Source organism: Artemia franciscana, chromosome 17, assembly GCF_032884065.1.
Source record: "Artemia franciscana chromosome 17, ASM3288406v1, whole genome shotgun sequence".
Classification (NCBI taxonomy): Eukaryota; Metazoa; Arthropoda; class Branchiopoda; order Anostraca; family Artemiidae; genus Artemia; species Artemia franciscana.
The window spans coordinates 42,619,998-42,641,809 of record NC_088879.1 but is presented as its reverse complement, the minus strand read 5'-3'; the positions used below and the strand labels follow the sequence as shown (position 1 = coordinate 42,641,809).

The 21,812-nt window shown below is 36.8% G+C and overlaps 1 protein-coding gene across 3 annotated transcripts in view; it reads left to right on the top strand.

Moving 5' to 3' along the window:
• Positions 1 to 17,700, top strand: part of LOC136038266 (WAP four-disulfide core domain protein 3-like) — a 50,218-nt gene extending 32,518 nt beyond the window's left edge. For all 3 annotated transcript variants that reach the window (XM_065721382.1, XM_065721381.1, XM_065721383.1), the window contains 3 exons: positions 1,576 to 1,767; positions 9,809 to 10,000; positions 17,528 to 17,700. In XM_065721382.1, the coding sequence (XP_065577454.1) occupies positions 1,576 to 1,767; positions 9,809 to 10,000; positions 17,528 to 17,664 (521 nt within the window). In that variant the 3' untranslated portion in view covers positions 17,665 to 17,700. The remainder of the gene's footprint in view (positions 1 to 1,575; positions 1,768 to 9,808; positions 10,001 to 17,527) is intronic.
• Positions 17,701 to 21,812: the final 4,112 nt, after the last annotated feature.

Below are 21,812 nucleotides of genomic sequence, written 5' to 3'. Positions count from 1 at the left end.
TGTCAATACTATACCTTCCAATATTCTAATCTTGGTTTACAGACTTATTTTCCGAACTTTATTTTAACAGTGGAATAACACACTGAGCCTTGACTATTCTACTTTTACCATCTTCACTGCTCCCATCGTCTTTACTAGATAACTGAAACACAAAGCTGATCAATCTTTTCGTTACCAAACGTCACCTTTTCTTCGTAACTTATTCCTAGCCTTGGTGACTTATTCTTTTTAACAATAATTTTCCAACCTATTCTAGCACCCTGAACTCGCAAAAAACTCTAGAAGTTCATTCATTTAGCTCACACTTTCATCTAGGATGCTTAAATCATTAGCATAATCTTAGTCCAGGAGAGTTTTTCCTCCCCATTTGATTCCGTGGTCTCCTATTGCCTTTACTTTGATCCTTAAGACAAAGTCCATCAAAATGATACATATAAAGGAGGATAGAACACAACCCTGCTTAGCAAAACCAGCTGCTAACCTCATTTCCTACCTAAAACCCATCAGTGTTATTCTCGTACATAGCAATAATCACTTTGATGTATTTGTCTGGTATACCATACAAGAATAAGACCTTTCCTAAAGCTCTTCTATTAACAGAATCGCACGCTTGGTCATAATCTATAAAACTGACAACCAAGGGTGTTTGACAACTTAGACCCTTCTCAATTATTAACCTAAAAGAGAAAATTTGGTCGACACAACCTCTACCTTTTCTAAAACCGCACTGTCTTTCTCTTAGAACTTTGTTTACAACATCTATCAGTCTAAAAAGTATCATATTACTAAGTAATTGGCTAATTACAGAGACCAGACTAATGCCTCGATAATGACAACAATCACTCTTATTACCTCTTTTTAATAAGGTGGTTCAATTAAGAATTTCCTAAAATCGTTAGGTACTTCTCCTTTTCCAGAAATCATATTCATAGTATTCAGCAGCGTATTTCTAACCTCAGAGCCACCATATTTAAGAAACTCATTTACCACACTATCAGCATATGCAGCCTTATTATTTTTAATGCTTTTAGTACTGCCGCTAATTCTTCCTCACAAAACAAATCTTCCTTCACATCCAAGGTATCACAAACTTTTCCATTTTCATCTATATCTTTTCCTGCAACTGTATCTCGGTTTAGTACATTCTCAAAATGTTCCGCCCATCTTTCTTTAACTTTTCCTGTGATGACAACACTGTGGTGACACAGGTTGTTGAACCCGTGGTCAATAGGTCGGCCCTTGTAAAGGTAGTACATGTTTCAGACATACACTGGTTGCAATATTAGTGCGCAAAGAAACTATAGAGCCCTTGAAAGCACTCGATCGCGTTACTATACTCTAGGGGCACGACCAGTGACACTGATGCGGCGTCGGAGATCAAATAGCTGGTATCCCCAAGGTATCCAGTACAAACAGTAGCAGTAAAGTAGTATTTCCAAACTTTTTATAGCGGGATGAGAGTAAATACTCCTTCATTCTATTTACGTGCTCACGTTGTTCAAATTGCTAAGAGGGCGAACCCAATGGTTTTAACTATTATTAAATATAAATGACTGTCAAAATAATATATTTTAGATATCAAATACTGTTCAAGATCATGCCCTATCCTACCACCCGGCACTATTGGACCCTGTATTGAACTGTGTGGAGATGGATGCCCTCCAGGTGAAGGCTGTTGTTCAAACGGATGTGGTCACACATGTCAGCCGCTTAGACCAGTTAAAGGATATGGAGATCAATGTCCCAAGGACCCGACAGTTAAAAATGGTTAGTCTTTCTTTTGCTGTATCTAAGCATTACAATACAGTCCCAAAGAACCTTCATGAACTTTGAACCAAACAAGAAAATGGTAACTACCCCCCCCCCCCCCAAAAAAAAAGAACCGGTAATAATGGCAGAAAGTAATAAGCTTACCAAAGCTATGGTTGCTAGGTCTTGATTTTGTTTCAACGATGTTTTCGACCGAAGCTGTGTTTGTCATCATGGGGTTCAAATTGAAATCTCTAACCAGAAAATAAATCACTAAACAAAATAAAACTGAAATCACTGAAAAACACTAATAATGAGCCGAACCTGGAATTATTGTTGTGACATGGCCAGAATTTTGGTAGAGGCGTTGATGTTGGCGTTGATGATACTACCAATTATGGTAGTATCATAACTATGGCGGTAATTTTCTAAATTCACAACCTATAGTTATATAGGCCAACTCATAGTTCATAACTGAGGTTGTAAGTTTCTTAGATTATAACTCATAATTTCCCCATGGTTTCTTGGGATTTCTGGCAAAAGTAGGAAATTTATTAAGAATCTAGATACATGTGTGAAGCCTTTTTGGGGGATTTTGCAGCATGCAATTATCCGATCAAGTCACTGCCCAATTACTAACCCATTTTCTGTCCAAGTTTTTACCCTTTTTGAAGTAATTAGCAATTGTAATGTTATTTTTTTTGTAAAGAGAGTTTGCTTTCCACAGCAAAATCGAATCATCCTTGATATTAGAGCGTTTATCCCCCCTTTTCAGGATAAAGTACAGCTTTTAATGGATCAATTTTGGAAACTATCGTTTTTCATTAAAATCTACGTTTTTGCAATAGAAGAACTACCCCCTTAGTACCCATATTGCACTGTCAACCCTAAAATTTCCCTTTCAGTGGGATATAATAGATTAATCACTGGTTCTAAATCGCTATGAACACAATTTGAGCCTAAAACGTACTTTTGAGGTTTCAGTCTTCTTCCCCCCATCCGCTACAATACTACAGATTAAAGTTAATCTGTATTTTCCGACATACGTGCATTTTGCATTACTAAATAAAAAAAAGTGCTACTTTATATCTGCTGTTTCGAAGGTTTCCCCCCCCCCCGAAAAAATTCTTACGTACGTGCCTGGTTCATAGCTATAGTGGTAAGTTTAAGATCCAACTATACACTCATAACTCATAGCTACGATGGTAACATAATGGGTATTTTTCGTTTCAAGGGTGCGAGGATTTTTTTTTTCACATGGCAGTTGATCATTGCGGTCTTTTTCCTTTACAATCACAAAAGGCTCCGTGAAATAGAATTTCAGCTTTAATTGAAAGTTTGCAGTTAGTTTTATTTTAGTAAAATTAATGATAGATTTTTCACCATAAATTTCCTTATATATCACCATAAATCACCTGGGAAAAATGTATTTTTCCCAGGTAACATATCTCCATAAATTTGTTTATATTTATATTTTTGACGTATGAAAACAAAGAAAGGGAATAAAAAATGAAAAGAGAAAAAACAAATAGGTGAAAAAACGAGGATTTTATCAGCCAGTAGCTAAATATGAAAAACAAGCAAATATTTCGACAAGGACCTCCGCCAAGTCGTCCTCAGTGCTCAAAAAAAAAGAAACAAAGAAGAAAACAACAGCAAAATCTAACCTTTATAAGTGAACTACACGAGAGGAAGAAAGACACTGACTCAACCAACAAAAACCAAGTTTAAATCAATGAAAGAGAAGTTACCAATTAGATTGAATAAGTATCCTTTGCCTTGCAACAGATTTCGCCTGTCTACAATTTCGGTTTTCATTAGATATGCGGACAGGTTGTCTTAAATTAGATTGGGCGAAAGTATTCATAGAGTCTTTTAATATTAAATTATTATAAATTGGACTTAAGGAAATATCTCCCGTGTCTCTATTTATAACCAAATTTCTATTTATATGTTTTTTTTTTATCTCAATTGCCTCTTTAAAAGATTGCGGTAGACCATTTACGGTAGATATTAAAGTTGCCTCTTCAAAAAGAACTAAATGGTAAGGATTTTCATATATATGCTGGGCCAGAGCTGAATCACAGTTGTCATTTTTATTTTCCAATCTCAGGGACTTATCTATTGAAATTTTGTGTTCTTACAATCGTTCCCCTAGTTGTTGATTGGTCCTTCCAATGTAAAATTTTCCACATGAACAGGGGACTCTGTAGACACCACTACCAAGTATAGGGTCCGTTTTATCCTTTCCCGAGTTGAAAAAATGTTCAACCTTTTGTTCAGTTTTGAAAGAAACAGAGAGATTATGTTTTTTTAAAATTTTTCCAAGTTTGTCTCTGAGTTTCGAGACGTATGGTAATGTAGTGAAAGTTTTTTTCTCAATTGCCAGTGTACCTGAATCAAGGGGGACGGGCTTCCTGTTTTCCTGTTTTATCTTTTTTAATCGTCTATCTATTATATTTTCAATGAGGTTGATTGGGTAGCCATTGCAGAATAGAATATCTTTAACATAATCTAACTCGGATTTTACATGATTACGTGAACATATTTTTAGAACCCTGTCGACTAAAGAAATTACTACCCCTCTTTTTACACAAGGAGGGTGATTTGACGAGAAAAGTAGATACCGATCATTATGGGTTGGCTTTCTATATATAGAACAATCCAGGCTAGGAATATTTTTTATAATTAAAACACCCAAGAAAGGGAGCTTTCCTGAATCTTCCAGTTCTATTGTAAATTGAAGATTTGAATCAAAAGAATTCAATGGATTCTTTTGATCATCCAAGAAAAGAATTCTAGGATGTTTTAATTATAAAAAATATTCCTAGCCAGGATTTTGCATTGGCTTGAATACATTCGTTTTGAGCAGCTTCCTCGGGTGTTCAAATTTCTCTTTCAACGATCTTCTTACAATTAAAAATTTGTCTTTAAACGATATTCTTAAATACCTGTGTCCTGGTCGTCATTTATATTCCCTGTGTCCCGGTCGTCATTTGTGTCCCGGTATCCCAGTCTATAATTTCTCTTTGAATGTCCCGGTCGTCATTTATATTCCCTCTGTCCCGGTCGTCATTTGTGTCCCGATCTATAATTTCTCTTTGAGTGTTTTTTCTTTTTAGTTTTTTTTGAGTTTTTTACCTTTTTTCTTTTTTCAGTTTTCTTTTTCTTCTTTATTTTTCAGCGTCACAATGAAATACATATCGCCGAACCTTTGTTTTTTTTTTTAACTAAAATCTGGTAGGCATTAATGACCTTATCCAAGTCAAAATCCCAAACCCAATCATCATCGCTATCATTTTCAGTTTTGATATGTTTTGACTCTCGCTGTCCAGGTGGATTTTCATCTAACTGCGTGGTTTTACGTTCTTTAGCTTCAAGCCTGTTTTCTTACTGTTCTTGTGATTCCTCGGCACGCTTTCTTTTCTTACTTTCTCTATCAGCCGCAAGTTTTTTGGCATAGACTCTTTGAGCAGCTTCCTCGGCTGTTGCCATTGTAGGTTCTTCAGTCATTTTACAATTAAACATTTTTCCGTCCACGATCTTCTTACAATTAAAATTTTGTCTTTGAACGATTTTCTTAAATACTTTTAATGACGTCATCGTCATAACAAACATGACGACAACTAACTTCATGACAACATGATGACATGACATCACTCGACAGACCCACAGACAAAAAACTTATTTATATATATATATATATATATATATATATATATATATATATATATATATATATATATATATATATATATATTATAAAAGGGAATTACCACTGTCCTCGAAGCTTTACAGCCTGATAACTGTCCCTTATTTCTTGTATAGAACAATATATGAAATCTTGGCATTTCACCGTTAAAAATATGAAAAAAAAACAACAAATAAAACGAGGTGAGTTATATGATGAAAATAAGAATGTTTTTCAGAGGAATTGTCTTGGGATAATTTTGGGTACCCATTTTACTGACCGTATTTCTAACAGTTATATTTGCAAAAAATGCGGCTGAATCCCATGTTTTAGGGCTACAATGACAGAAAAGTTGAGGTGACTAGGACACGTTTTGCTGATGAAAGATGAGAGACCGCCAAAGATCGTCCTTTTTCGCAATTAAATAAAAAAACTAGCTTTTTTTTAACTGAAAATAAGGAGCGACATTAAACTTAAAACGAACAGAAATTACTCCTGTATGAAAGGGGCTGCTCCCTTCTCAACGCCCCGCTCCTTACGCTAAAGTTTGACTCTTTCTCTCAATTCTACTTTATTAAACAGTAAAAAAATTTTAGCGTAAAGGGCGGGACGTTGAGAAGAGAACAGTCCCTTTCATACACGGATCAATGTATGAATCACTTTCATACTTTTCATCAATGCATGTTTAGATTTTGGCTCTCCGCAGACGAATAATTAAAACAAAATTTGCATATTTATATTTTGGCTAAATGGCTTTCTCATAGTTTTGGTCGAATGATTTTGAGAAAAAAGGAGCGGGGGAGGAGGGCTAGTTGCCCTCCGATTTTTTGGTTACTTAAAAAGGCAACTAGAACTTTTAAATTTTTACGAATGTTTTTATTAGTAATAGATATAAGTAACTTACAAATTAGCTTACGTAACGAACTTCTGTATTCTCATGTTTTTATTACGTATATGAAGGGGTTCACCCCCTCGTCAGTACCACGCTCTTTACACTAAAGCTTAAATTTTTCCCAATTTCTTAAGAATGACCCCTGAATCACATAAGTCGTAGAATAAACAGTTGAAATTACTAAAAATGATTTAGCGTAAAGAGCGAGATATTACGAGGAGGTGAGCCCATTGTATGCGTAATAATTTCTGTTCATATAAATTTTAATGCTTCTCCTTACTTTCAATTGAAAAACTTTTTCATATTTATTTTTTCATTGTTTTTTTTTAAATAATGCTAGAAAATCCTTCGCTCCCTTCATGAAAATTTTCTTCCCCCATGACAAATTCCTCCAAGGGAATTTCCCCTAGCATGTCCCCCCTATCAACCCCCCTCCCAACCTAAAAATCCCCCTGAAAACGTCTGTACCCTTCTAAATGACCATTACTATGTGTAAGCACTGGTCAAAGTTTGCAACTTGTGGCCCCTTTCACGGGGACTGTGGGGGAGTAAGTCTTCCCCAAAGACATATTTATAAGGTTTTTTTTACTACGCTGAATAAAATAGCTATCTCAGAATTTTGATTTGGTAACTTTGGGAAAATGATTAGCGTGGGAGGGGGCCTTGGTGCCCTCCAATTTTTGGTCACTTAAAAAGGGCACTAGAACTTTTTATTTCCTTTAGAATGAGCCCTCCGCAAGATTCTAGGACCACTGGGTCGATACGATCACCCCTGGGAAAAAAACGAAAAAAAACAACAACAAACAAACAAACAAATAAACACGCATCCGTGATCTGCCTTCTGACAAAAAATACAAAATTTCACATTTTTGTAGATAGGAGTTTTGGTTACTATTGAGCCGGGTCGCTCCTTACTACAGTTCGTTACCACTAATTGTTTGATAAATGACCCGTTTCCTTCTTGATTATATTTGTTTAAATTCAAAATACAGGCTAAATTCTAAGGACAGTGTAATTTCAAAGGTCAAGCTAAACTCTCGTTGCCAAGGCAGGAATCTCATAAGAAGTGAACTAAAGAAGTAAAAATGGGGCTAAAATTTATTTCTGTCTTGTCTGATCTTGGCCATTGAAATATAATGTTATTAAAAAAAGCGTGTAGATTTGAAGCCCTCATTTATCGGGTTGGCTTTGGTCATTTTCATACACCAGGTTTCTTGGTGTTAAAATAGCGGTTTTGTAGTTAGTCCGTCTTTTTAGAGAGTTCACTTATAGAGTTCGTAGATACATGTTTTGTTGGAATTGACATTCGGAAATTAAAAGTGAGTTATTTTCTCCAACTGTGTGAAACCATTTTTTTCCCGAACCCTGGCAGGGTAGGTAAAGAGTTTTTCAGAAGTACCGTCATTAATATATCGACAGGGGGTTCCGTTTGCCCTAAAAGGGGATACTACTACTACGAGTACTAAAAACTCAGCGCAGCACAGAGCTGCCTGAGGCCAACACAGCTACGCACACTCCTTCTCAACCCAATCTATTTAAACTCTCCCTGTTTACAACCTCCAGGAAGTTCCCATTTCCTTTAAATCTTTCTTTATGACATCTTCTCACCCCTAACAAAACGACCTGCTTTCTGTTTAGCCCTGGACGGTTGGCCGAAAAGGACAACCTTCGGCAATCTGTCATCCTTCATCCGCAGAAAGTGCCCTAGCCATCTCAACCTTTCTTTCAGTATAGCCCTAGTAAGCGGGATTGAACCACTCCTTTTCGTACAACCTACTGTTTGAAATACGGTCAGTCAACCAGGTACCCAGAAGAACCCATGGGCAATTTCCCTGGAAAAAATCTAGTAAATATTAATCCGCTCTTCGGAGCGCCCATGCTTCAGACCCATATTTGACTACTGTCAATACTATACCTTCCAATATTCTAATCTTGGTTTACAGACTTATTTTCCGAACTTTATTTTAACTGTGGAATAACACACTGAGCCTTGACTATTCTACTTTTACCATCTTCACTGCTCCCATCGTCTTTACTAGATAACTGAAACACAAAGCTGATCAATCTTTTCGTTACCAAACGTCACCTTTTCTTCGTAACTTATTCCTAGCCTTGGTGACTTATTCTTATTAACAATAATTTTCCAACCTATTCTAGCACCCTGAACTCGCAAAAAACTCTAGAAGTTCATTCATTTAGCTCACACTTTCATCTAGGATGCTTAAATCATTAGCATAATCTTAGCCCAGGAGAGTTTTTCCTCCCCATTTGATTCCGTGGTCTCCTATTGCCTTTACTTTGATCCTTAAGACAAAGTCCATCAAAATGATACATATAAAGGAGGATAGAACACAACCCTGCTTAGCAAAACCAGCTGCTAACCTCATTTCCTACCTAAAACCCATCAGTGTTATTCTCGTACATAGCAATAATCACTTTGATGTATTTGTCTGGTATACCATACAAGAATAAGACCTTTCCTAAAGCTCTTCTATTAACAGAATCGCACGCTTGGTCATAATCTATAAAACTGACAACCAAGGGTGTTTGACAACTTAGACCCTTCTCAATTATTAACCTAAAAGAGAAAATTTGGTCGACACAACCTCTACCTTTTCTAAAACCGCACTGTCTTTCTCTTAGAACTTTGTTTACAACATCTATCAGTCTAAAAAGTATCATATTACTAAGTAATTGGCTAATTACAGAGACCAGACTAATGCCTCGATAATGACAACAATCACTCTTATTACCTCTTTTTAATAAGGTGGTTCAATTAAGAATTTCCTAAAATCGTTAGGTACTTCTCCTTTTCCAGAAATCATATTCATAGTATTCAGCAGCGTATTTCTAACCTCAGAGCCACCATATTTAAGAAACTCATTTACCACACTATCAGCATATGCAGCCTTATTATTTTTAATGCTTTTAGTACTGCCGCTAATTCTTCCTCACAAAACAAATCTTCCTTCACATCCAAGGTATCACAAACTTTTCCATTTTCATCTATATCTTTTCCTGCAACTGTATCTCGGTTTAGTACATTCTCAAAATGTTCCGCCCATCTTTCTTTAACTTTTCCTGTGATGACAACACTGTGGTGACACAGGTTGTTGAACCCGTGGTCAATAGGTCGGCCCTTGTAAAGGTAGTACACGTTTCAGACATACACTGGTTGCAATATTAGTGCGCAAAGAAACTATAGAGCCCTTGAAAGCACTCGATCGCGTTACTATACTCTAGGGGCACGACCAGTGACACTGATGCGGCGTCGGAGATCAAATAGCTGGTATCCCCAAGGTATCCAGTACAAACAGTAGCAGTAAAGTAGTATTTACAAACTTTTTATAGCGGGATGGGAGTAAATACTCCTTCATTCTATTTACGTGCTCACGTTGTTCAAATTGCTAAGAGGGCGAACCCAATGGTTTTAACTATTATTAAATATAAATGACTGTCAAAATAATATATTTTAGATATCAAATACTGTTCAAGATCATGCCCTATCCTACCACCCGGCACTATTGGACCCTGTATTGAACTGTGTGGAGATGGATGCCCTCCAGGTGAAGGCTGTTGTTCAAACGGATGTGGTCACACATGTCAGCCGCTTAGACCAGTTAAAGGATATGGAGATCAATGTCCCAAGGACCCGACAGTTAAAAATGGTTAGTCTTTCTTTTGCTGTATCTAAGCAATACAATACAGTCCCAAAGAACCTTCATGAACTTTGAACCAAACAAGAAAATGGTAACTACCCTCCCCCCCCAAAAAAAGAACCGGTAATAATGGCAGAAAGTAATAAGCTTACCAAAGCTATGGTTGCTAGGTCTTGATTTTGTTTCAACGATGTTTTCGACCGAAGCTGTGTTTGTCATCATGGGGTTCAAATTGAAATCTCTAACCAGAAAATAAATCACTAAACAAAATAAAACTGAAATCACTGAAAAACACTAATAATGAGCCGAACCTGGAATTATTGTTGTGACATGGCCAGAATTTTGGTAGAGGCGTTGATGTCTACTATCGTAGTAGATATCAAGAGGGTTGGGCCTAAGCGAGGGGGTGGAGTTTTTTGTGAGTTTTCAGTCTATGGCTAATGGGTTCCCAAATTTCGATAATGTGGAACTCGCCATTGTCTTTATTGATGGCTAGTTTGTTGTTATCCATTTCTAAAGCTTCTCTGATTTTCTGCTTTAACAGTTGTCGAACAATAGCAATAAGTTGGTTCAGGTCAAACCTATTGAATTGAGAAAGATTTTCAAAGATATAATGGGCCAATGCATAAAAATTATCTTCCTGCTTAAGCTTTGTCTTTTTAAAGCAGGCATCAATGTAATCATTATGTTCTTTTGATCGGTGATATAGAGATCTCATGGTGAGACGTATATAGGTATCACCACAAATGCAGGGAATCTCATATACCCATGGTGGATCTGAAGTACCACTATCCTTGCATTTGTTCAAGGAGGAGACGGTCATTCCAGAAGCAAAAAACACCTTAAAGCCAAGCTCAGCGAGTTTGAAGCTTAAAATGTCAGCAAAGCCATTAGTATAAGGTAATGACAAAAAAAGTTTATTTTCTTCACTCTTAGGAGCCATGCTCTTGATTTTTGTGCCCATCATTCTCCTGGAAATAACCTTATGAATGACTTGTTGGGGTCATCCATTACCAATCAGAACATCTTTTATATGATCAAGTTCAGCCTTCAGCTCCAAATCAGAAGAACAAACTACAGACCCTGTATCGACCAACGAATAGATAACAGAATTTTTGACTATAGTTAGATCTCAGATATCTATCATTATGAATTGGCCTTCTGTATACACTCAATCCAAACCTAGTATCCCGTTTGATAATGAGAACATCTAATAAGGGTAAATTGTGGTTGATTTCAAGTACAATGGTGAACTTTATATCTGGATCCTGCTGGTTAAAAATATTGAGAAAGGATCTTATAATGTCTTCTGTCCCGTTTCAAATCATTAAACAATAATCTACGTATCTCATGTAGAGTTGGAGATCTTTGAAGTCCTGATTGAAGATATTATTTTCAATAGTCAGAATAATTCAGAATTAATCTCAGTCTTCAAATAGTATTAATGATCAACTTTATCAGAAACTAATTCCTGTCAAACCGGTAATTCCTAGATTTTATGGTGCACCCAAAATTCACAGACAAAATATACCCCTTAGAACTATTGTTTCAATAGTAAGTTCAGCTACACAAAATTTGGAAAGGTTTTTGGATGGTATTATGAGATCTATAACGCTCAGCAGCAAACACACAATAAGAAATACGGAAGAAGTAGTTGAAAGGCTAAAAAGCACCGACATCTTGGAGAACACAATAATGTACAGTTTTGATGTAGTATCATGATTTCTGGAAAGAACTGACGAACTTAGACACTACAGACATCACTATTCTCAAATCTTTATGTCCGAGCAATGCTTACTTCACTTTGAGGCACCAAACTTACAAACGGAATTGGCACATACCAATGGGATCAGCTTTGGCACCAGTTCTCAGTGAAGGGTTTCTACAGTATATTGAAAATAATATCTTCAAGCAGGACTTCAAGGACCTCCAACTCTACATGAGAAATGTAAATGATTGTTAAATAGTTTGGAATGGGACAGAAAATAAGATAGAATATCGTTTCCCAACACTTTCAATCAGTAGGATCCTCTACCAAAATTCTGGTCATGTTACAACAATAATTCTAGGTTTATATAATACCATAATGTGCAGTTTTATGTTGTATGTTTGTTTACCAGAACACCCTTACCCCGACTTCTAACAGCTTTACAATCAACCTTGGAAATGATGATTCCTGGAAGAATTGATTAGCTTAGACACAACAGACATCACTATTCTCAGGTCTTTATTTCTGAGCAACTCTTTCAGGCATCAAACTTATAAACAGAATTGTGGCATTGCAATGGGATCAGCCTTAGTACCAGTTCTCAGCGAGGTGTTGAGGTGATATAAAGTTCACCATTGAACTTGAAACTAACCACAATTTACCTTTCTTAGATGTTCTTATAATAAACGGGATACAAGGTTTGACTTGAGTGTATAAAGAAAGTATACTTACAGTGATAGATACCTGAAATATGACTATCCGAAAAATTCTATCCAAAAATTATGAAGTCTATTCATTGGTTGATATAGTGTTTGTTGTGTGTTCCTCTGATTTTCAGCTAAAGGCTGAACTTGAACACATAAAAGATGTTCTGATAGGTAGTGGATACCCGCAACAAATCATTGATAAGGTTATTTCCAGGAAAATGATGAGCACAAAAACCAATAATACTGCCCCCAAGAATGAAGAAAATAAACCCTTTTTGTTGTTAACTTATATCAAGGGCATTACTGATATTTTGAGCTCCAAACTCGTTTAGCTTGGCTGTGAGGTTATTTTTTCTTTCTGGAATGACTATCTTCTTCTTGAACAAAGGTGAGGATAAGATTAATCTAGATCCACCAGCGGTATACGAGATTCCCTGCAGTTGCGATGAAACCTATATAGGTCACACCATGAAATCTCTACACCACCGATTAAAAAAAAACATGCTGATTCCATTGATACCTTCCATAAAAAGATAAAGCCTAAGGAGGAAGAAAATTTTTCTGCACTGGCCCATCATATTCTGAAAACCCTCCTCACTCTGTTAAGTTTGGCCTGGCCAAACTTAATGCTATTGTTTCACACTTCTTAACGCAGAAAATCAGAGAAGCTCTGGAAACTGCAAAAAACAAACCAGCCATCAATAAAGACAATGGTGAGTCCCATATAAGCGAAATTTGGAACCCCATTACCCATAGACTGAAAACTCACGAGAAACTCCACCCCCTCCTAAAGGCCCAACCATCCGAAACCCTCTAGGGATAGCGGCCATCAACACAATCTACCAAAATTCTTGCCATGTCACAACAGTAACTAAAGGTTCGGCTCATTATCAGGGTTTCATAGCGATTTTAGTTTAATCTTATAATTTTAATGTTTTTATTTTATAATTTTATTTTATAAATTATAATTTCTAGTTTTTCTGTGACGAATTTTTTTTCCATGTAACTTTTAAAAAATCGGAATATCAAGTAGAAGACGTTGGGAATAGTATGAAAAGAGACTTTTCACCGGGTGGGGGTGATATTTGGCTACCAATCCGAGTAACTCCTGTTATAACTTAGCTTTATAACTTCTGACTTTCCAGTGACGAATTTCCCTTTCTTACAAGTTTAATATAATTTCTGTTGTTTTAATCAATGATATCCTTTTGAATCCTATTAATACAGGTAATGCTCAAACAAATTTAATGTAGAAGTTTGTCTACAGTAGGCTTTATGAAGGGACTTTACATCGCGTGAAAATGACATTCGCCTTTCAGAGCAAATTTCGAAACCTGTTAAAATTTAGCGTCAAGTAGTGTGTTCAGGCATTCCAAATTACTTATCCAACCAGCCTGATTACTTATCTTCTGCGATTCGCGAGACGTAAATGAGATCAGCGCTTTGTAGGATTACTACTTGAAACGGACAGGGGTTAATTTTCGGATAAGATACACCTGCTAACCCTGGAAATGTAGGATTATTGAGGATAAGTGACAAAATACATAAACAAAAAATTCTATCTTTTCAAAAATGGACAAAATATGGGAAATTATATGCAGAAGAAGATTTATTAGCAATGTCAAAAGTGCGGTGGCGACTGGTCCAGGATTAAAAAAAGCTTGATACTCACCATACCATCATATACAATGGTCCAGCAAATAAGTGAGAAGCAAGAGTTGCCGTGATGATGTCAAAGCACACCAACAAGTCGACCCAAAAATGGACTCCTACACCCCAGAAAATATTAACTGCAAGGTTTTTGGGAATGCATGGTAAATTGTCAGTCGTTGTCTGCTACGCCCCTACAAAGGAAGCCACTGATGAAGAAAAAGACGAATTTTATAAGTCGCTTCAAGCCATAGTCAAAGATATACCAAGGCATGACGTTGTGTGCTTCCTTGGAGACTTTAGCACTAAAGTAGGAAACGACCAATTCTTCAGCCCATAAGTTCTTGGCCAACCTGGACTGGGCCAAAGAACCGAAAATAGGAAGCTTCTGATTTATTTTGCCGTAATGAATGACCTTGTAGTTGGTCAATCTCTGTTTCCTTACAGAGACGTGCACAAGTACTCGTGGGCGTCGCCAGATGAAACGACAAAAACTCAGATTGATCACTGCCCCATAAGCACGAAACTCCGATCGAGTCTACAAGATGTTCGGGTATATAGAGGAGCTGAAGGATCATATCATAACCTTATGATAACCATACTCTGTATAAAATTAAAGAAAATATGCAACAAAAGGACAGCCGCAAGCCCTGTTTTTGACTCTGAAAAACTCTAAGACAAGACAATAAAACGAGCTTTCATAATGGAACTATGAAACAAATTTGAAGCCGTATCCATACCAGAGGAAGATGAATGCGAAACGGTATGGAAGCACGAAAGAATGCTACAACAAAACAGTTTATCAACCCCGAGCGCCCTCAGGAGCCTTAAAGACCAGTGGCTGTTTGAACAAGCGTGGCAAATAAAGGAACAAAGAAAGAAGACGAGGGTGTCTATCCTACAAAAACAAGCCCCTGGTCTTCTTGTTTTCCAAAGCAAACAGCATGGAGCTCTTGACAAAGCTGTCAAGACAAGTGCCCGATCTGATAAGCGAAACTTTGTAAGCATTGCAGACGGGATAAGCAACAAAGAGAGAAGACTCAACAACTGTATGAAGAATCACCAACAGTGCTGTAGGGAAACGACCGAAAAATAGAGACGGCTTGTCAAAGATAATCACGAGTGCTGGTGACAGAACAGGGTACAGTCAAAGAAGTATGAGAAAACCATTTCTAAAATCCAGGGACCCCCCCCCTCCCAAAATAAGAGCACCCTGACATTCCAGAAGATTCCTATCTTCCTCCTAAATGTTAGCACGAATCCGCCTTCTGCCAGTGAGATACGAGAAGCAGCAAAGAAACTGAAAAAAGGAAACTTACCAGGACTGGACCCCATATTCACAGAGATGATAAAGGCATCAATATCCTTATATACGTCCCCTTGGTTTTTACTCTTCACTACGGATTTGGACAACGGCCAAAGAACTATTAGACTAGAAACACAGCACACTCATCAGGATATTCAAAAAAGGAGACGCTACCGATCCAGGCAACTGACGGGGTAAAAGTTTACTAGCAATGCCTGGGAAGATGCTCTGACGTATTATTCTACAGAGGATCCAAATATAACTTGATCAACACCTCCAAGACGAAAAGTATGGCTACCGGCCAAATCGCTTATGTGCGGACCTTATTCACGCTTAGAATTCTAACTGAAGAAAACAGAGAGTGGCGTTCGAAGATCTATAGGATCTCTGTGAACTTCGAGAATACCTTCGACTGCGTAGATCGTGAAAGCCTATGGAAGATTCTCATCCATTATGGAATCCCTGAGAAATAATGACGATTATTACCGCCATGGATGAGGGTAGTGAATGTTGCGACAAAACACCAGAAAGCCAAACTCTTTTCCTCCAAATTTTGTCAGGAGTAAAACAAAGTGTGTCCAATCTCCATTACTTTTTGTTATAACGATTGATTACATCTTGCGGAAAACAGAAACAGTAGGCATCAGATTAATCCTAAAGTCTATGTCAATGATATTGACTTTGCAGACGACATAGCAGTGCTTAAGTCAAGCAAAACCAGCTTCAAGAGTTACTAGACGAGGTTACGGTAAAGGAAAATCATCTTGGCCTACGTGTGAATCCCAATAAAACCAAATGCATGGCGACAAGTGACTCCTCTGTCTATTAAATACGGCGACCAAGTTTTTGAACAAGTATTCCAGTTCAAATACCTAGGAAGTATCATCAAGAACAATGCCTCGACAGTGAAAGAAATGCTCACCAGAATAAGAAAAGCAAATGGCGCCTTCAACATACTACGTCAAGAGTGGAGATCTCAGGTTTTTCTCTGCGTCTAAAGCTACGCCTTTTCAATTGCAAAGTTACGCCAATACTACTCTAGGCAGCAGAAACTTGATACCTGAACAAGAACAACAGATTAGTCCTTGGTTTCAAAAACTCCTGTCTTCGTAGAAAATTGAATTTCCACTGGTCATAAAGCATGAAAAAACCAGTCCATCCGTGAAACGATGCAACAACCTCTAGTAACCGACATCATCAGAGTCAGATGGTGCAGATAATTGGGACACATCCTACGCATGGACGATCACAGACTTCCAAAAGCCATTTTACACTAGTAACCACTAGGAAATAGTAGCCAGGGAAGACCCAGAAACACAATGCACCAAACATACAAAAAGATCTACACAGCCTGCACACCTCCGTTCTAGCATATTGGGAGGGCATCACTTCAGCAGCAAACACGAGGAAATACTGGCGGCTCCTCCTTGATGCCATGGATACCTCAGGAAACACAGGCGGAACTAGGGAAAAAAAGATACAATATTTGTGAAATGTGGCACACGTTCAGGAGTTTGTAAATAAGCTATGTTCAGAGTGGAGTACACGTGATTGTTGTTATTCACCTAGTTACCTATAGTGTTTCATTTGACAAGTTGCAGGATAAGTATTTATTGTCCTCTTTTATGGATTACACCCAGGCGGATAAGTCGGATAAGGGATACTCGAACGCACTCATGAAGTCTGATTTTTCAATGACAAATTTCCTCCCTATCACTCTAATACAATTTCCATTATTTGACTACCAGATGAACTTTCCGTGTTGAAACGAACTTACAATAGGAATATTTTCTGCATAGTATAAAAGAGAAGTTTTATCATGCGGGATGTGATATTAGGCTACCAAAGCGAATTTCGGCTACTGTTAACTAAGCATTATAATGTGTGACTTTTCAGTTACGGTATTTCCCCTTCTTACAAGTTTAAAATAACTTGAGTGATTTTTCTAGAAGATTACCACAGATAATCTTCTGAGTTTTATTCAGATAGTGTAAAGTAGGGTAAGCATGTGCATAGCATTCGAATGGACTTTTCAGGTGGACACAATACTCTACAACCGAAGCAAATTTCAACTCCTGTCAGATCTTAACTTTATAATACCTTGGTTTTTAGGGGCAAATTTCTTCTTCCTTATAATTTTAATATAATTTTTGTTATTTTTCTAGATGATGATTTGAGATACCCTTCTGAATCCTATCCAGACAGGTGGTGCTCAAACGAATGTAAAGTAGGAGAAGTTTGTGCTGGGTTTGTAGATGGAAGATTTAGATGCATTAGAGGTAATTTTGCTATTCCCATTTAAATGTGTATGGCTAGCAGAGCCTTATCTAGCATTTTGTTTGAGGGGGGGCCAAAAAAATTGAAAAACAACAAAATCGTTTACAAGAATATTTTTTTGTGCGATCCCGACAAATTTTTCGGAGGGGGATTTCAAAAGCGATAACCCCCCTCACTACAGGTACCACCCTAATAGTCAGCATTGATGGTTATGATGAACATCTCAGAATTAATACTAAAACGAAGCAATTCTTAAGGAGGAGCTCCCACATTTCAAAATGATGTTTGAAACGGTTTCAATTCTGTTGAGTTTGTCACGAAAAGTACGGTTTGATTTGGCTGGATTCCACCAATGAAGTTCCACATCAGAAGAATACAGTCTATGATAATAGCACACTGTACTGGGGACACAATACATCATTGGCAAACACCAGAGTTAATATTCAACTATTCACTAAAATTCTCAGTCTTAGTCAGAACAGCAAATAGACAACATGTGTGCGGAGTTTGTCAATGAAACATTTCAGATGCATTAGAGCATGTCTGTTCAAATACTCTGTCAAACTGGCAAACTTTTTCGGTATAAATGGATATAAAAAGTGTAAACTATTTTATTCCTTGGCTTAAAAGCATAGGCTACTTTATTCCTGGATTAAAAAAGTAAGCTATTTAAAGAATAGCCTGTTAAGTATTTCTAGTTAAATATTTTTAGCTTTAGTTAAAATACTTCTCGTTAAGCACTGGTCAAACTTCTCGTTCAACTTTAAATTTCATCCGTAGCACCCAGCCATCCGAGGCCAACACAGCTACACACGCCTCACCTCCAACCCAATCTATTTATAACCTCCCTCTTTAGACCCTTCCAGGAAGTCCCCATTTCCTTCAAATCTTTCTTTATGACATTCTCCCACCCCAACCGCGGACAACCTGTTTTCCGTTTAGCCCTAGACTGGTCGCCGAAAAGGGCAATCTTTGGCATTCCATCATCCTTCATCTGCAAAACATGCCCTAGCCATCTCAACCTTTCTCTCATTATAGCCTTAGAAAACAGGATTGAACCACAAGTTTCATGCATCCTACTGTTTGAAATACGTTCAGTCAGCCGAGTACCCAGAACAATCCGTAGGCAATTTCTCCTTGACAACTGTCATCACTGAAGCTTCCAATATTCTAATCTTGGTCTTTTCTCGAACTTCTACAAGAAAATTAGCATCTTCTAAACTTTTTGGTGTTTATTTTTTTACCATTTTTGCCAATGGGAAGATAAAGGTGCATCTCTCACCTCTAGAGACTTCTTGAAAGAAATATCCAAGGAAGGGATTATTCCCAGATATTTTTATTTTCATATTTCTAAATGGGAGGGCAAATTATTTTTCTACGAGGAGATCTCCTTCCCTCCTCTGAAAAACGGCCCATTCTGATATACATCCCCTGGGGGATGAAATTGTGCAAACCTATGTGAATATTTCTTATTTGCCTTGTTTGCTTGATCTGACAGGCCAAGATTTGTTTTCCTATAGGATAATCAAAAACAGGGCACTTGTGCAAACGATGAAAACAAACTATATAATATAATAATTTTATGCGAAGAAAATTTTCATCACTGGAATTTCTTTAAAGGTACCAGTTTTCACTGAATGACTAGATAAACTAAAAAACAAGAGAGAGGAAAAGTAAGAATGGCAAGGTCAACGAAAATAGTAGATGTTCACTTTTTCTGAGCAAAAACAATAAAAAGGCAAAAGAAACACCAGCGTGGAGATCAAAATGAAACAAAAGCCCAAATTGGAAGAATTAAAACGATAACAACACGTAAGAAAATATAAATTAGGCTAAGGCTAAAATAAATATAAATGAATTAAAAACAACGACCCCAAATCAAAAAAGGTCAGCCACTCATCCAAAATCTAATAACAAACAATGTTCTCATTTAGAAGCTAGACAAGCGAGTCACTTGTCTTTTTGAACTATGTTCTCATTGTTGAAGAAGAGAAGATGCAGTCTTCTCGAAGCATCCATTTTGTTGCATCCAGTATTTTCTTTAGCTTTATAAAACCTCATTCTTGCTTTTCTTGTCTCTTATTTTTTTCATCTAAAGGCAGGTCAAAGTGCCAATGTGGGTGCTAAACGTACTGTGAACCAAACTTTGTACTATGGGACTTCCAAGAATTATTTTCTCAAGGTTCGCTTTAAGTAAGTTAATAAATTTACTGTACATAGTTGGTGAATTTTCGGTAAACCCAGCCAATCATAACCTTGAAAACAAGCATGCATTGTTAAACAACTGGGGAGCGAAACGAGTACTTCTCTAAAGTAGTTTTACAATCAAAGTCAGCAGCTTTCAGTTGCTCAAAAACAGTATACGTTTTTTCTTTTATATGCCTGAAGCCTAGAGGTAAGCGAGTATATCTCATTGTAGAGATTACATACCGTCAGTAGGATTTGTGAAAAGGTGACGGATTCTCTACATATTTTGGTAAATATACACTGTATTGTCTCATGACTGATGCGGTCGAGTCGTAATTTTCCGGGACGTTTTTTTTTTGGAGGGAGAGAGCAGACTTAGAGTTAAGTGCTAGAAGAAAGAGGAAAACTTTTTTCTCTGCTCCTAATAATGGAGTACAAAATTCGCTTTTTTTTTCTTATACACCTGTCATCCTACATGATTTTTGATTGGTTTTACATAATTTCCAAGTAAGGTGAGGTTGAAGTGCATTGAATCCGGGATGCCTCAAGTCAAAAATGAGATTTCAGGCAAGTAAATAGCAAATACTTCCTATCTGTAAAAAAAACAAGATTGCCTAGCCCAAATTCCATTGGTCTTCCATATTTTGCCATGTTTTTTTCCAAAACTAATCTTTATGAAGTTGACCGAACCAGCTATGAGGAAGAAGAAATTTCTATTTCCACCCTTTGGGCTGCACTGAGGAGGAGTTGGCTCAGCGGTCTGATCTTTGGTGCTTTCGACAAAGTGACTGCAATAGAGGTCCACTCTCAGGTTCACAAAATTGATATAATTTAAAATAATTTAAATTAATATATAATTTTTTAATAAATAATTTATTTAAATTTTTTTATTAATTTAATAATTTATTAATAAATAATTAATTAATAAATAAATTATAATTTAAAGTAATTTAATAATTTAAAATATTGCTAAGACAGAGGTCCAGGCACAGAAACCTGATCCTCAACCTTTCAAGCTATAATGAAATTGTTTGGACATGTGAAAGATCCAAAGTTTTACAGCATATTTTTAATTTGACTCTGTTTTGATGCTTTTATCAAAGTGCATTTTGATAAAATGCATTTTCTCTTTTAAAATGCATTGATCTGCGATAAAACATACTTACTTTGTGCAATGTCTAAATGTTGCACAAAGGAAGCGATTCTACAATCTACTGAATAGTAATGCCAGCTTTGACCTCTGCAACTTCCCAAACAACGGTAATTTTCTAGTAGGTAATGCTAATGACTCAAAATTGAATGTAGCATGCAATGTATGCAATGTAGATCTAGTTTGTAATACGAAGAAGCAGATTTATATATTTTTTTTTATATGTTTACGGCACCCAGTTTGCTTCGGAATCCCGCTAGCTTAAAACAGATAATAAAAATGACAACAACGAAAAATTTGTATCAACGATTTCATTTCCAAAAATAGGCATACTTTCTATAACCCAGTAGTTCTTTTGACTTTGGGGAGGAAGCTATTGTTTTTTTATTACTGAAATCTCTTTCCAGGTTTGGTCATAATTCTTCTGTAATTGAATTCACTTATCGACATATTTTTGATGATGAACTTTCCGATTTTAAATCTCAGATCACATATGAAAATTGGCTAGCTCTCATGGAAATCAATACATTAATGATAGAATCTCTAATTTTAAAAGAAGATTCAAACGAATACACAGGCTTCTTCCATGAGATTGAAAAATTAAAAAAAATATGTTCTAATAACAAACCGTACATTACCAGTCAAAGGCGACGCTGTAGCGTTACCAACAATAAAGAGTCATAAAGCTTCAATGTAATCTGTAATTATATTCCTCCCCAGAGCCACTTCATATGGAAGGGGCAGTTGTATAAATTTCGAAGTGCAACTCATTTGATTGGAAATTGAAAGGGCTTTCTTTAAGAGTCAAAAGTGATTAGAGGGCAATTAGCACTCTC